Source organism: Pongo pygmaeus, chromosome 2 (assembly GCF_028885625.2).
Source record: "Pongo pygmaeus isolate AG05252 chromosome 2, NHGRI_mPonPyg2-v2.0_pri, whole genome shotgun sequence".
Taxonomy (NCBI): Eukaryota; Metazoa; Chordata; class Mammalia; order Primates; family Hominidae; genus Pongo; species Pongo pygmaeus.
This window is the reverse complement of record NC_085930.1, coordinates 114,796,769-114,814,407: the sequence shown is the minus strand read 5'-3', so window position 1 is coordinate 114,814,407 and position 17,639 is coordinate 114,796,769. Positions and strand designations below refer to the sequence as shown.

The 17,639-nt window shown below is 39.1% G+C and overlaps 1 protein-coding gene across 3 annotated transcripts in view; it reads right to left on the bottom strand.

Moving 5' to 3' along the window:
- The window catches only part of SCN11A (sodium voltage-gated channel alpha subunit 11), a 199,478-nt gene that overhangs the window by 40,148 nt on the left and 141,691 nt on the right, over nucleotides 1-17,639 (bottom strand). For all 3 annotated transcript variants that reach the window (XM_054483478.2, XM_054483479.2, XM_054483480.1), the window contains 4 exons: nucleotides 17,219-17,457; nucleotides 13,245-13,424; nucleotides 10,190-10,570; nucleotides 7,892-8,323 (listed from right to left, as the gene is read on the bottom strand). In XM_054483478.2, the coding sequence (XP_054339453.1) occupies nucleotides 7,892-8,323; nucleotides 10,190-10,570; nucleotides 13,245-13,424; nucleotides 17,219-17,457 (1,232 nt within the window). The remainder of the gene's footprint in view (nucleotides 1-7,891; nucleotides 8,324-10,189; nucleotides 10,571-13,244; nucleotides 13,425-17,218; nucleotides 17,458-17,639) is intronic.

The window sequence follows — 17,639 nt, the reverse complement described above, 5'->3', positions numbered from 1 at the left end:
TTAATAAATGGTACACAATGCCATAATATAGTAAAAATAAAACATACAATCTTATGATATTCTGATATAAAAATAAATGGGTAAACATTTTAAAAGAAAAATTTGAAAAATAACTTGCTATCATGTGGGGTACAGAGAGTTTCCTTAGCAAAACAGGAAACTAAAAGACATAAAGAAAAATAATAAAATATATCACTACATAAAACTGAAAACTAAATTTGTTCTGATGACCTACAGGAATATCTAATAAGGATGTGTACAGTCATGTAACCAAGCAGCTTGGCAGCTGAGCCTCAAACTGTGTTTTAAACATTTTTTTCGTCTTTTCCTCTTCCTCTTTCCCCTCCAAGTCTCAAGATACAACTTTGAGACAAACTGCATATGTGTTACCTCTTATCTTGAAATACAGGCTTGGAATGTGCTGTGAGCCTCCACTGCCTTTCCTTTCCCATACTATATTCCCATACCTTATGCACATTTATTTACCTAAATGCTTTTTAAGTACACATCATGTTCTTTTATGTGGTCATATGTTTTCTTAGAAGCTTCAAGAGTCAGATCCTGATAGGGACCAGGTACCTCTAGAATTCTTTCCCCAACAAGACTACTTCAAGAACAGAACCTACCTCAGGCTGTAGAGTGACTACAAGATTGACTGCAACTAATTTATAACCTGGCAGGATCCATGATGGCACCAGTCCCTTCACCACACGGGACAATAATTCAAGAGGGGCCACTGGAACAAGTCACACCACCTGGCATCTCCTAGCCCCTCTTGCCTATTCTGCATCTCAAACCCCTTCTTTAAAAACCCCCATATTCCGGGACTGTTGTGGGGTGGGGGGAGGGGGAGGGATAGCATTAGGAGATATACCTAATGTTAAATGACGAGTTAATGGGTGCAGCACACCAACATGGCACATGTATACATATGTAACAAACCTCCACGTTGTGCACATGTACCCTAAAACTTAAAGTATGATAATGATAAAAAAAAAACCCCCGCATTCCTTCCACAAATTGAAGAGTAGAATGGGTCTCTGCTCTTCCCCTTGCTGGCACAGATAATAAGAGAATATTGCTCTTTCTTATCATAATTTGTTATTATTTTGAATTCTTTTCATAAGCAGCTAGCAGCCGGACGGACCCTTTTGCCTGTTACAGTCATATCTTGGGTGAATGTTTTATCCTAACATCTATGTGAAGACTCTTGCAACTCTGACATTATAAGGTCGTGATTCAGGAACATTTCTCCACACATGTAATAGCATATGTAAAAATACACACACATACAAATATAGCCACAAATATGCCTCACAAACATACGCATACAAAAAGGGGTAACCTGTTTGTGGACTAGACACAGAAAAGAAATACAAAGTAGTAAGAATTTAAATAAGATAGCAGGTAATGATGTCTAAAAGTACCCTAGATGAGGAAGGGAACCAGAGCTATATTTAAGGCTTGAAACTGTGGGCTGAGGTAAAGTTTTTGCACTTAAGAGAGAAAGCCAAAAAAAACAAATGCTGTAGCAAATGCTTATGATTACAATTGTACAAAGCTGCATACGTAGGGAGACAGGAAGAAGTACAACCTCAGAAATAGGACCTGGGCAAAGGTACTCACTGGTTCAGTGACTGGATCTCCAATATGACTTGTATCATTATTAGAAAACAACCCAAAGTTGGCAATAGAAGACATGGATGTGAAACGGTTGCCACAGAAGGATTTATTACAGACAATCATAGAACTTAGACTGCAAAGAGAATGATAGATCCTCCCACTAAAGATGAGCTTTTAAGCTAACATTCCAAAATATATGAGGAAACAAACATGAAATCAGTAGACTTCCTAAAATTAACAACTAGGAGGTGAATTCACTTGAGAAAAAGATGAAAGTAACATAATAATCTGAAAATGTCTTTAAATTAATACATTTAGAATTTAATAAAGAAGTCACATAGAGTTTCACTTCCTGGATGATAGCATGATAATCTCTGTGGACGTTCTCCCTAGGGAACTAAGCATAAGTGGTGAAAACTGTTTTAAAAATAATTTAAAGTCTCTGGAAATTATTCTGAGAGTGCACAGCAAATGAAGAAACATTTGTTCAAGAAAATCTACTAAAATTCAATAAGAACAGTAGACATTGATGACACTTAAGACATGATCTGACCTCTCCCCCTGGCCCTTCCAGCCAAGTTTTATGGAGGCTCCACTCTAGACTGAGGTGGCCAAGAAGATAGGGCTCCCTCTGCCCTAGCTCTCAATCAAGGGATGTGGTGATGGGTGCACCAAAATCTCACAAATCACTGCTAAAGAACTTATCCATGTAACCAAAAACCACTTATTCCCCAAAAACTACTGAAATTAAATTTTTTAAATGAAATTGAAAAAAAGATATTGAGCCTTTTGAATGGAAAGGCACATCAATGATATCTGCATAAAGGGAAAATCTTTTTAAATGCTTACATTTAAAAAAATACAGCCTACATGTTAAATTACCTATTGCAGGCCAGGCACGGTGGCTTATGCCTGTAATTCCTGCACTTTGGGAGGCCGAGGTGGGCGGATCACCTGAGGTCCGGAGTTCAAGACCAGGCTGGCCAATATGGTGAAACCCCATCTCTACTAAAAATAACAAAATTAGCCAGGCGTGGTGGCGCACACCTGTAATCCCAGCTATTTGGGAGGCTGAGGCAGGAGAATTGCTTGAACTCGGCAAGCAGAGGTTGCAGCGAGATGAGATTGTGCCATTGCACTCCAGCCTGGGTGGCAAGAGCAAAACTCTGCCTCAAAAAAAAAAAAAATTACTTATTGCATACTTATTTTATTTTAGTGCAAGTCCTGTCACATGGTGGTCATTCAATGCATCTGAAATAAAGTAATGCTGGCCGGGCGCGGTGGCTCACGCCTGTAATCCCAACACTTTGGGAGGCCGAGGCGAGCAGATCGCGAGGTCAAGAGATCGAGACCATCCTGGCTAACATGGTGAAACCCCATCTTTACTAAAAATACAAAAAAATTAGCTGGGTGTGGTGGCAGGCGCCTGTAGTCGCAGCTACTCGGGAGGCTGAGGCAGGAGAATGGCGGCAACCCGGGAGGCGGAGCTTGCAGTGAGCCGAGATCGCGCCACTGCACTCCAGCCTGGGCGACAGAGCAAGACTCCATCCCCCCACCAAAAAATAAAATAAAATAAAATAAAGAAATAAAGAAATGCTGTTTAGTATCACCAAAAATAATCCCATTTTCCAATACATAAATGATTACACCACTATGAAATGCCTACCAATAAAAATGCATGAGTTACCAGAAAAAAAAAAAAAAAAAAAAAAAAAGCAGCAGCAGCTGCAGGCCACCAGCATTTCTTATCTCTTCCAACTCTGAGTTAAGGCCTCTAAATTTCTGGTGAGTGTGGCCAAAAAGTTGGCTCCCTTTTTCCATCTAGCCCTCCACTCATAGGGCAGAGACTTTATCCCAGAAGCGGCAGCCCAAGAATACTAGAATCACCCTCATTCCAGCTTACTTGTAGGGCAAAAGCTCTGAGGGTGGGGAGGGTTAAGGAAGAAGGAAACTGACAAGTTGAGAGGCTACTGCCCCTGCCCAAGTGCCTGGAATTGTGCTTAAGAGAGTTTTCCCAGAGTGGGAGGTAATTCATAAGAAAAAAGAGCTCTGAAGCTCTCCATAGAACTGACTTTATTTGAAACAAAGTGGTGTGGGGAAGTAAAAGTCTAAGAGTGCTCTTGAAAACAATGGATATTGGATATTTTGATCATAAGCAAATAAGAAGAGACTGGTAGCTCTCCTTCATTAAAGGCAACAAACTAAAACATAGGTCAGCAAATTTACCACAAATAACTACGGAAAGTGATGGCTAAGGAGAGTCCCCCTGGGGTCAAAACAAATCTCAAAGACTGCGCTTAAAAGCTATCACTTCCTGAATTTAATTGAATCAGACAGTTGAGCAATGTATGCCCCATGGCATTGTCAAGGAAAATAGAGCAATTATCTAGCAATTAGTTGAGCCTAAAATCGAAGTGTAATACCAAAAGAGGCAGACAGCTTAACAGAGAGATTGCAGAAGGAGACAAAGATAGCCTTGCTGAAACAACAGTCATCCTAGACTGACTGTGTGCACATCCAAGGATGTACTCTCCTAGGAGTGACACCAAAGCTTTCACATTGTATGTGAATGGAGGGGGATGGGTTGGAGAGGGAGCAGATTCCACTAAAATAGTCTAGCCAGATTACCATTTAATAAAGAAGCTTCAGAGAGGAGAAAAGTGGATCAGTTATAGAGTTTCCACAATATGTTACTTAAAATGTCCAATTCAAAACAAAACAAAAAGAAATTATGAAACGTGCAAAAAACAAGAAAGCGTGACTCACACAGGGGAAAACAGTCAGTAACAGAAACTGCACATGAAAGGGTCAAGATGTCAGAGCTAATAGAAAAAGAATGCAAAGAAGCCATTATAAATGTATTTAAATAATTAAAAGGTACAATGCTTAAGGAAATAAAAGATACTATGACAATGTACAATCAAATACAAAATATCAATAGAAATTATATTTTAAAAAGAACCAAATAGAAACTTTGGAGTTGAAAATTATCATAACTGAAATGAAAAAGTCACTAGAGAGACCAACAGTACATTTGAAGAAAGAACCAGTGAATTTAAAGATGAATCAACAGAGACCATGCAATCTAAAGAGCACAGAGAAAACAAAAGAAAGAAAAATAAAAAGAGCCTCAGAGAAATGTGGTGCACCATTAAGCACACCAACCAGAAAGGAAAGAGAGAGAAAGGAACAGAAAAAATTCCTAAATAAGTAATGGCTGAAGACTCCTCAAAATTGATCAAAAACATTAATCTACACGTCTTAGTCCAGTTTATGCTGCTATAATAGAATTCCTGAAATTAGTAATTTATAAAGAACAGATATGTATTTCCTACAGTTCTGGAGGCTGGGAAGACCAAGATCAACAGGCCAGTATCTTGTGAAGGACTTCTTGCTGCATCATAACATGGCAGAAGGCATCACACGGCAAGAAAGAGAAAGGAGGGAAGGCAGCAAACTCATTCTTTTATTAGGAACCCACTTCCACAGTAACTAAACTACTCCCACAATAACAGCATTAATCCATTCATGAGACCAGAGCCCTCGTAATCTAATCACCTATTAAAAGTCTTACCTCTCAACATTGTTACTTTGGGAATTAATTCTCCAACATATAAACTTTAGAGGACACATTCAAATCCTAGCACTCCACATCTAAGAAGCTCAATGAAACCCCAAGTAGAAAAAACACAAAGAGATCCACACCTAGACATATCATAGTAAAAGTGCTGAAAGACAAAGAAAAGAGAAAATCTTGAAAGTAGCAAGAGAAAAGTGGTTCATCATGTACAAGGTGACATTGATAAAATTAACACTGACCTTGCATTAGAAATAATGGAGACCAAAAGGCAGTGATATGGTATATTCAAAGTGCTGAAAGAAAAAACAACAGTGAACCAAGATTTTTATATCTAGTGAGGCTATCTTTCAAAAATGAAGATGAAATAATCACATTTCCAGATAAACACAGAGAATTCTTTGGTAGTTGGCCTACCTTATAAAGAATACTAAAGGACATCCTCCAGGCTAAAAACAAGTGACCCTAAATGGTAATACAACACCCCTCAACACACACACACACACACACAAGTATGGTAAAAAATATATATTTCTTTTCCTTTCTTCTTTTAGCTGATTTCAAAAGCAATTGTGTAAAACAATATATTTAAAATTGTGTTGCTGGGTATGTAACATATAGAAATAAAATATATTTGCTAATAAGAGCACAAAGGATATGGGTGGGAGCAAAGTTGCATTGGAGTAAGAAAATCACACCTGCAGGTAATTCACATTCACAGGAACAAATGAAGACAGCCAAGAGTAACTAAGAAGATTATTAAAATAAATCTTATAAATATACACTTATTTTCTTTCATTTTCTCAGCTCCTTTAGTAGACATCTAGTTATATTAAGCAATAATAAAAAAATGTTTTTTGGGTTTTAACATATATGAATATAATATGTAGAATTAAAAACAATACAAAAAGAGGAGAGAGGAAATAGCTATATATGAGTAATATTTCTATAGCTCACTGGAATTAATATAAATCTGAGATTCTGATGAGTTAGATGTATATGTCAAATTTTAGAGTACCCAAATAAGGAAATAATTCAAAAAGATTTTGAAAAAACTAAAGTTATTAAAATGTTATACTAGAAAGTATTTACTTAATGCAAATGAAGCAGTAGAGAAATAATAAAGGAAAAAATATGAAAGACATATAGAAGACAAAGAGGAAAATATAAGAAGCAAATAAACTGAATTAACAATAGCATTAAATATGAATGGGTTAACCAATCCAATCAGAAGGCAGAGATTGCCAGAATAGATAAGAAAACAAGATCCAATTACACACTGTCTGCAGAGGACACATTTTAGGTTCAAAGATATAAATAGATTGAAAATAAAAGGATGGAAAAAGACATGTTATGCAAACAGCAACCATAAAAGAAGCTGGGATGACTCTATTAACATCAGACAAAATAGATTTAAAAACAAAAAACTTACTAGAGATAAAGAGGGACATTTTATAATGATAAAAGAGCCAAAATATTGGGAAGATATAGCATTTATAAACATATACACACCTAACAGAAGAGCCCAAATATTGATGTAACTGTTGGAAGAAACAGACAATTCAACAATAAACATTGGAGATCTCAATACCTCATTTTCAGAAATGAATGAATAACAACTAGATAGAAGATCAACAGGGAAATGGAAGATTTGAACAAAACTATAAGCCAGTTAAATCTAGCAGACATCTATAGAACACTTAATTCCAAATGGCAGAATACACATTCTTCTCAGGTACACATGGAACATTTCTAGGATAGACAATACACTATGCCACAAAACAAGCCTCAAACATTTAAAAGGGCTGAAATTGTACACAGTATGTTCTCTGATCACAATGGAGTGAAATTAGAAATTAATAACTAATAGAAATTTGAGATATTTATAAATATTAAACAACACATTTTTAAATAAGCAGTGGGTCAAAGAAGAAATCATAAGAAGAATTAGCAAATAAGATAAAATAAAATATAATTAAATATATAGAAAATAAAAATGAAAACAAAATGTATTTGATACAGCTAAACACTGGTTAGAGAGAAATTTATAGCTATCAAATATGAGTCAGCAAACAGGCCCTCCTCAGACATCAAATCTGTCACTGCCTTGATCTGAAACTTCCCAGCCTTCAGAGCTGCGAGAAATAAATTTCTGTTGTTTAGAAGTTACCCAGTCTATGATATTTTGTTATAGCAGCCTGAACAGACTAATACAATATCCATTACCCTCACACTCCCTGACAGCCCTCAACTCCCACCACTCCTCACTCACAAGATTGGTCTCTGCAGAAACTGAGTTTGTTCCCAGCATTGCCTTTTTTTTCTAAAACAAACAAACCAACAAACAAACAAAACATGCTATTCAGTTTGTTTCCCAATCCCCTTTTCCTCACTTTTCAGCCGGTCCAAATTCTACACTTCTTGTAGAGTTCAACCAAAGGAATTCCCCCTGTCATCCCAGCCCGCTCTGATTTTGCTCCGCTCTGAACTCTTCTGACACCTCCTATCTGTGCCACACCTGCAGGACCACAATAAAGAACCTGTCCTGAGATGTGCACATGGGTATCAAAGGGCAGCCACATTTTATACCCTTACTATCCTTGCATAGTGCCTAGAAAAGGGCAGGCTACCAGTGCCCTGTGGTAACTCCAGCTTTGTATGACCTTTAAGTCTATGTGTGAACCTTCATACCTGTTGTTCAGCCTCAGGTTGTGTGATGCGCTGTGCATTATCTTCACCAGAAAATTCAACATCATCTTCCTCTTCTGCAAGTGGTGCCAACCAAGTCCAATCATGCCTGACGCCCAGGGTCTTTGGTACAGAGGTTAGTATACCAAGCTCCTCCTGGCTCTCTGAGCCCCTTTTCATCTCCGTGACCAGGGGAATGATGTCTTTGCTTTTTACAGCACAGCCTCCTGTCACCTCTTTTTGCTGTGGTAAGTTTTGCTTCCTGTACCACTTGTGACAGAAATGCTCAAGAGTGTGTCTCACAAAACAAAAAGCCTGGCAGAATCGATCCAGTGCTAACTGGACCTTAGTTTTCCTGGCCTCTCCTTCTAAGTTTCCATTTCTTTCCTCATTGCTAAAGGAATTGAGCAGTAAGGCAATGAAGAGGTTGAGCACCTGGGAATAGGGTGGGTAGCAAGAAGAAAGGAAAGTTTAGCAAAGGAAAAGATATAGTGGGTTTCCAGGACAACTTTTCCCCAAGACTAAAACAGAATCAGATGAGAGTTTTATGTCCCACTGTCTCCTAAGAAAGTTCATCTATCCAATAAATAAAAGATTGAGAAAGAAATAGAAACAGTAAGACAGAATAAAAATTGAAATTAAAGGGTGCAAATAGCCAAGTCCACTTTCCCTACATATAAAGAACATGGATGAGTAGACACTCACCAGGGTAACACAGAATGGGATAACCATATGGCAAAATTAAGAGTGCATTTCTTGAGGAACAGCTGGATAGTGAGCTTTGATTTTTGCTGGAATTTCCCACAAGGATATGAATCTGGTATTCAAGCCCAATGTACAGTCTTTTCTTATTTGCATATTTGTGAGATGATGTACTTTACAGTTTCTTTAGACCCTGTTGCCCTAACCTTAGTAACGTATTGGGGCCAAGCCAAGGGCATTGGACCAAATATGCAACTCTTCCATTGAACCACATATCACTTCAAATTCACATAATCCCAATAGCTTCCTACCTGGGTTCTTTGCTCATAATTACACACTCTCTAATTCATCGTCTTTACCTCCTCAAATTCCTTTGTTTGTGGCTCTCTTCAGCTCGACAATAGCCTTTGGAGAGAAGTGCCTGGTGGGTGTGAATGGGTCTAGTCACAGTTCCTCAGCTGCACTGTGAGAATTCCCACCTCTGGATCTTTGCTTAAGCTCTCCTCTATCTGTCTAAGTCCTCCTTACCGTATAAGTGGTCTTCTCAAGTTCTGTAATCTTCCACAAATCCTTTCTCAGTGCTCTCCTCCCACTCCCACTGGTGATGCCCTGTTCTTCTGAGCTTTTGTATGTATCAGTTACTGTCTAGGTACACCATTTATTAGGTACTTACGATAAAGCTATCATGTGTAGAGAGTTAATTATATTGCACTATAGCCCCAACTTGATCCTGAAGATCTTGTGCAGTAAGGCAATGAAGTGCACTTAATTAGCCTCCTCATAAATATCTATGCTTCCAGCTGCAAGTAACAGACTCAAGCCAGCTTATACAACAAAAAACTGTAGCATAACAAGAAGTTCGAAAATAGAACAGCAGGCCAATTATGACATGAATACAGGTTTGTTCTCTCTTCATTCTACCTGCCTCAGTGTTGGCTTTGTTTTAGGCTGGCTCTTCTCATGGTTGCATAATGTTTGCAGGTTTGGTCTAAACCCCTCTGGCTAGGCACCAATACCTCATTGAAGTTAGGGGAACAGGGACCTAAAGAAACTGCACAAAGTACACCATCTCTCAATTCGTTCAAACAGGAGAGGACTGCACAGCAGTCCTGGATGTCAGATCCATATTCCTGTGGGCAATTCCACCACAGCTCCAAGCTCATGATCTGGCTTTTCCAGGGGTCACAGTCATAAAAAAGCCCAGAGGAAGTAAAACGATCATTTTTTAAAAACACGTATTTCTTAAGAACAAAAGATTGTTCCCAAATTTCTCCAGTGGACATCCCTTTACATCCTATTGACCAAATTAACTCACAAACTCCTATTTCAGCCAATCACTGGGGAAGAGAATAGTATTGTCTCAGAATAATCATCTGGAATAAAATAAATTTGGGGGCATCAGTCAAATGAGTAATATGTGTCAAAGAGGTTTTTTTCATGCTTATCATACTTTTCTCAAACAAAATTTGAATATTTCAAATATTTATTTGGCATTATATTTAGAATAATAATTTTTACTAGTAAAGTTTTGCAAATGAAGTAATGCATTTGAGAGGCATGTAGGATCTTTTTTTTTTAAAAAAAATCTAAGACACATACCACAAGTTTTCCTATCACCGTGATCAATATGAAGACAATAACACACAATGATGATGATGCATTCGCTTCTTGCATACATTCCCACATATTTTCGATCCATTCCCCGCAGAGGATGCGGAATACCACTAGGAAGGAGTGCCAGAAATCCCCCATGTGCCAGTGCCGTAAACATGATACTGTCGGGCCTGTCAGGTTACAGAGTTTAGCACTCTTTTGGGAATTGAAGCTATGGCCAAAAAGCTGCATGCCAACTACTGAGAAAATAAAGATCACAATGACCAGGACCACAGTCAGGCTTCCAAGGGCTCCGACAGAGTTGCCGATTATCTTAATTAGCGTGTTCAAAGTTGGCCAGGATTTGGCTAACTTGAAGACCCTGAGCTGTAGAAAAAGACAACAAACAAAAATGGAAGAAAAACCAGTTAAGGACAAACTCCATCTGCTCATCTATAAAGCAAATGACATATACCCAAACTTATGACATCCAAAACTCTCTTCAAAGTTAAATCCATCCTGAACATAGCCATCAAATCTCTGTCATAATCTAATGCTCACCTGTATCTACTTTCTTATTTGAAAATGGAAATATTGGCCGGGCACAGTGGCTCACGCCTGTAATCCCAGCACTTTGGGAGGCCAAGGCGGGTGGATCACAAGGTCAGGAGATTGAGACCATCCTGGCCAACATGGTGAAACCCCGTCTCTACTAAAATACAAAAAAATTAGCTGGATATGGTGACGCATGCCTGTAATCCCAGCTACTCGGGAGGCTGAGGCAGGGGAATCGCTTGAACCCAGGAGTCAGAGGTTGCAGTGAGCTGAGATTGCGCCATTGCACTCCAGCCTGGAGACAGAGCAAGACTCCATCTCATTAAAAAAAAAAAAAAAAAAAAAGGAAATGTTTTGTTTTAGTTTTTTAATCATAAGGACTTTGGGATCAGCATGGTGACTGAGCTACATAATTATTATATAAAATGAATATTTTAGAATTCTGTGTAATATACCAAGTGTCAGCAAACTCTGGCCTGAGAGCCAAATCCAGTCCATTGCCTATTTTTGTATGAGCTCAGAGACAAGAATACTTTTCCACATTTAAATGATTGAAAAATAATCAGGCCAGGCACAGTGGCTCTCATCTGTAATCCCAGCACTTTGGGAGACTGAGGTGTGTGATCGCTTGAGCACAGGAGAGTTCAAGACCAGCCTGGGCAACATGGTGAAACCCCATCTCTACAAAAAATACAAAACTTAGCCAGGCGTGGTGGTGTGCGTCTGTAGTCCCAGCTACTCAGGAGGCTGAGGAGGGAGGATGGCTTGAGCCTGAGAGGCAGAGGTTGCAGTGAGCTGAGATCACGCCACTGTACTCCAGCCTGGGAGACAGAGCCAAACTCTGTCTCAAAAAAGAAAATAACAATAATCAAAAGGATATTTCATGATGCATTAAAATCATATGAAGTTCAATTTTCAGCATCCATAAATAAAGTTTATTGGAACATAGCCATGCTCATTGGTTTTTGAAAGTCTATGGCTTCTTTTGTGCTACAATGGCAAAGTTTAATGGTTGCCACACAGACCACACAGCCTGTAAGGCTGAAAACATTTACCATGTGGCCCTTTATAGAAAAAGTTTGCTAACTTCTGCATTATATAATTCAGACCACGAATTTGAATCTAAGCCTCATAAGAATGATTAGAGTAATATGGCATTTGTAGTCAGGAGAGAAAAGGCAACCAGCTATTCAAGACTTGTATAATTTTTCCAAAGAGAAATTTTATCCTAGATCTTCACAGACTTTATAGGAAACAACCTTAGAGAAAACATAGCAACTTGTTTTATAGGTTGTTTCTTATATTAACTTTTGATATAAACTGACAGTTTTACTCCAAAGTACAATTTTGTTAAGCACATCCCCTATTTGGGGATGGAAATATTGCAGGTCAGTAAGGCTTCTGCTTGAAGAGGACTGTCATTGTCTACTCAAAGGGGAGCTAGGAGCATCCCAGGAAAAAACTGTGGTTCCATTCTCATACAGAGACAATGCCACAGATTTCCGTGCATTAGAGCCTGGCTGTAATAAGCCTAAACAATGATAAAGCAAATGTAGTTTTGCTTACCTGAATGCTAATAAAACATTAGTAGAAAAGCTTAATAACACCTGACTTTGAGCAGTGTAACCTCTTGCTATATCCCAAGTATAAAAAATATAAAATGTACATTTAGGTAACTGAATGAAGTGTCTTACTCTATAGGCTTAAAAATCCTATCTGAAAGAAAAAAAGGTAAATATCTTTGAAAGGGGACAAAATCCCACCTTGGAGTTTTTCTAGTTCCCCTTCTCAGATTGGATTTCTCTGTAGTCCTCTGTCTATACCTTTCCTGGGCTCTGTTACACTGTACTGTGCATGTAGCCCAGTCTTGTATCACTTCTGTGCTGCAAATTTCTCAAAGACAGTGATTTCCTCATCTTTGTGCCTTCCCTCATGTCAGTTTATATTAGGTACTCTGTAAAGGTTTCCAGAATGCTTCCAAACTGGATAGCGGGCAAAGACTACAGGACAGGAATGTAGCACTGGCAGCAGTGAGAAGGAAACTTGTGAGATAGATAGCACCTGCCGTCAGCTCCCCTGCATTCCTCCCCGGCATTCTATAGTCTTCACCCCCCTTGGCGAGCCCAATATGACCTGAGAGATAGGAATATTTTCCCTTATTTATTTATTTATTGCCTCAGAGCTCCAAGGGGAAAAAGAGTGTTGGAAGGGTTGTGCACAGAGCAAGGAGCAGAGTCCTCACACTGGGAGACACAGTTTTGTACCCGGTTGCCTAAAGGGTCATCTCTGGCAGGAAGGGACTGAGGGTATAAGGGTTCAGTTAAGCGAAGACCCCCCAGGGACTTGCAAGGATTAAAGACCTGTGCAGGAAGAGGAGTGCAGTTTTGGTTCTGGGGTTAAGGTAAGATAAATTGAAGTTTAGTACAAGATAACCATTGAACTCGCTCAAAATGTTTTTTCCACTTAGGCAGCTACGTTTAGGCAGTAAAATAAGAAAGTGCCTTACCACTCTGAAGGAACGCAAGAACGGCCAGCTTCTCTTTTGAAATATACAGCTCATTACATCTGCAAAACTCAGAAGAGCAACAATGCTGTCAAAAATGTTCCAGCCTCGGCGAAAGTAGTGGTAGGGATCGAGCGCAATGATTTTTAGGCACATTTCTGCTATAAAAATGCTAGTGAAAACCTAGAGTAGGACAAAGAAGAATGAGAGAAGGAAGCTGCGGGGATACACTTTTAAGAATGGCCCAAGGGAAGTACAGAGGTTACAATGAAATGAAAAGTATTCTCATGATTGATACACTATACCCTAAAGTCCATGCGATAGAAACATTTACTATTGTAGCATGAACCTCGCTATGATTTTGCTCCTCTCTCCATCCCTCTCCATAGTGCCCAGAGCAATGTAACCAAGCTCACAGACACCAGAATGGAAAATGAATATTATTTCTCATTCTGTTGAAGATAAAGCAAAATGGTATTACTGGTAGATGGCAGGGTGACAGAAAGTGTCAGGCAATTTCTCCTCTGAATTCTCTTTAGAATACCAATTAAAACAATTAAAATAGGGAGAGAAGGAATGTAAACAATAGCCCTGAAAACTAAGGATAAATATCCCCCATAAACTAGAATCCAGGAGGAGTTCACCTGACCACCTAATTTCAACACCTTGATCAGAAAAATTAAAAATAAAAACAAAAAAGGGGCACAGATCACAGAATTAGAAAACACTTCCAGGGGCAAAAAAAAAAAAAAATGTCTTTGAGCAACTCAATATATGGGATAAGCCTTAAATTGGTTACAGTTGAAAGGAGAATTAGTGAATCAGAATATAATCCTAAAAACTCATTCAGAATGCAGGGCTCACACTTCCAGAACAAAATATCAAAGAATAAAAAGGAGAGGCAGGAATTACAAAAAGTACTGAATTTTGTATTTTCCATGGGCAAAATAGTTTTGTCTTTGTCTTCAATAATCAGATAAATACAGGCTTAAGAAATATGTAAAAATGTTGAATGTAGTAGCCAATTAAAAACTAAATCTGTCTTCCATATCTTTGCAAAAAATAAAGCAAATAATTTCTTCACAGCAAATAGCGCAGTCTTATCACATACAAACACAAATAAACAGAAATGAAAAAATCAAGAATATAAAAATAATAAGGTAATATTAAAAGGATTAAAGGCTTTACAAGGATTGTTATAAAACTGTCTACTACAATTCTGGGGGGAACCTATAAATGACTAAATTTGATTATTAAAAATAATGGATTATCTATTTTTATAAATGATTCAATGATTTACTATTTATTTTTTAAAATGCCTGAAATAAAATGGCACAAGTTAAAGACAAAAGGATAGCAAAGATAAATCCAGGGTAGAAAAATAAAAATAAATCAAGAGTTACAAAGAAAATTCAAGTATATTTTCATATTCCTCCTTTAAATACTGCCCTCTACTCCTGCTCAGTGTCACCACCAGTATCTAAAAGCATACAGTGATGCCTGTCCTAGATAATTGTGTAGTCGTCCCCACCTCTTTTGACTCACTCCTCCTTCTTGTATCTCCTTTAGGCTTTAGGCATCAAGCTCTACAGCATCCCCAGATACCTTGGGACCATTAGTTTTGTCAATTCAATCCAACTTTTCTTTATGGCTTCTTGGCATTCAGTGTATCCCTCTGATTAGAGCAATCTCTATCCTAGAGAGTTAATTTTCTAGTCCAGTCCTGCAGAACTCCACAGAGTGGCTTAATCCTGGCCCATACATCAGAGGAGGGAAGTTTTGATGTGCCCCTTGGAACTCAAGACTCCAAGGCTTCTCACCACCACTACTACCATGGGAGCAGTAAATAGTGTGGCTGCCATTTTGGTATTGTATGTCCAGGGAGTAGGCCCATGGAATGGAAACACAGGTTATGTGTATGGTTCTACATATTTCCTGCCAATTTTTAGGAGCTAGGGTGCAGCTGCTGCCTGTGTACTTGGAAAACAGCAACGTCCCTGTGGCCCTGTGGCTCCTCCTGCTCTGGAGGAAGTGAAGAAGAATGTCAATCGCTCAGTTTCCAACTGCAAAATGTAGCTTCACCTCCACACTCAGGATGTCTAGTCAGTGGGAAATCTGAGATGGGGTCTTTTCTCATTTTCTAAATTTGGACCAGCAGATGAAAACAGATCACCTTTGCAATTGGGAAGCCCTGTCCACAGAGATGACTCTGGGTTTTTGAGTATTCTCTAGAAATTATTCAGTAACTCCATTCCACCAGGAGGTGCTAAAAGGTGGAGTCTGCTGACCATGCCCCTATAGACACAGCTTTCTGCCTTCAACTGAAACAATTTCAGCTCATTTCTGGGATGTCTCAGCAGAGGATAGCTGAATACATGGCCAGGAGACCCTGATCTGTTACCAGCAACTATGTGTTAGGTTTGTCAAGCAGCATGGAATCTAGTCTAACCCATTCACACCCACAAGGCATTTATTCCCAAAGGCAGCATGGAGAAAGGAATTTATGTGCTATGTGCAGACTGCCTGTGAGGAGAACCACCCTGGTTTTATACTACAGTTCCACGGTATCACTGCTCCTTGTGGAGGTTGTGGAACTGAGGATGACAGGTACCTGTCTCTAGTGCAGTGGGTTCTTTTTTTTTTTTTTTTTTTTTTGAGATGGAGTCTCACTTTGTCACCCAGGCTGGAGTGCAGTGGCACGATCTTGGCTCACTGCAAGATCCGCCTCCTGGGTTCACACCATTCTCCAGCCTCAGCCTCCTGAGTAGTTGGGACTACAGGCGCCCGCCACCATGCCCGGCTAATTTTTTGTATTTTTAGTAGAGATGGGGTTTCACCGTGTTAGCCAGGATGGTCTTGATCTGACCTCGTGATCTGCCTGCCTCGGCCTCTCAAAGTGTTGGGATTACAGGCGTGAGCCACTGTGCCAGGCTGCAGTGGGTTCTTAACAATGTAAAACAAATTTTTTAAAGACATGTAAAAAGACATCACAAACGAAAAATATGCCAAAAAAAGAGAAAAAAAAACCTAAATAAAAATACATACATACATACATGCTTACATATTGCTTGGAAATATTCTGCAGTGCTAAAAATGATCATCTTTGTCAGTAGGTACATGGGACATGAATTTCTTCTATTTCCCTTATTTATATTTTTCCTTATTTTTTAAAAATAAAACAGCATTTGTTATTTTTTAAATTAGAAAGATAAAACAAAAGTTTAAGAAGAAAAGGCTAGACATTCTGGTAAGGTTTTTAGCTCATTAACCCATCAGCTAATTAGGGTAGATCATCCCATGGGCAATTATTTGTTGTTTCTGGTATTCGAGGGACTAATTTTTCCTTGAGAAAAATGCCTTCCACAAGAACCATAAACTGAAGTGAACAGTCCTTGAAAAGTCTGCTCCCCTTAGTTTTCCCAGTTTAACTGAGACTAGATCTATCCAATGAGAAACATACTGAAGCAGGCTCAAGTCTGGAAATTCACCCCACCCCAGCCTGACCAACCCCCAAACAACCCCTCCCAAAAAAGTGAACCTTCCACAGCTGCCAGGCCCTGATTCATCTTTCCAGGGAGAATAACACCTAGTAATAGTAGTCACATTATTTTGTGACAAATGATGTCATGAATATCACTGGGACCACAGCAGTCATTACCATGGTTCTCTGGATATGGTTAACATTTTCTTGATTATCTCAGAGAGCTGACCTTTTAGGATGTCTGCTTGTATCTGGCTTACCACTGAATGGCTAAAGAGATACCTGAACATACCAGAGGGCCAACTCAGGACATGTGGACAATTTCTGAAATGAACCAGGTAAAAGTAAAACCGTAACAGCCATCTTTTCCCTCACTCCACTGAAGGGGACCAAAAACCTAGGTTAGGTTAGGTCATTCACAAAATATTTAGACTTTGAAAGAGTTATACTTTAAAGTTTAAAATATGTTTTTTATTTTTAAAAAGCATAATGTTACCAAATTCCCTATATTCAACATCTTCTCGAAACTGGCCTCCATCTTGTGATGCTCCATGGCCAAGAAGACCGTGTTGATGATGATGCAGATGGTGATGGCCAGCTCAGTAAACGGGTCAGTCATCACAGTTCTCAGGACCTTCTTAATGCACAGCCACTGGGGGCAACAGTTCCACACGAGGTACTTGGATGCCAGGTTTTCTCCGCAAGGGAGACAAGGCTCTTGTGATTTTTCTTGTTCTGGAGGAGAATGAGCGAGAGGTTGAGGAGTTAGCTCTGAAGCAACCCAGATGCCCTTTGCCTGAGTGCATTCCTTCCTCCCTCTTCCCCAGGGCCTCCTGATACATGATCAGTTGTGAAAGGTTTTGATTTGTGTAGCCAGAAAGGTTTTTCCACCAATCCTAGTGCAGAAGAGACAACGT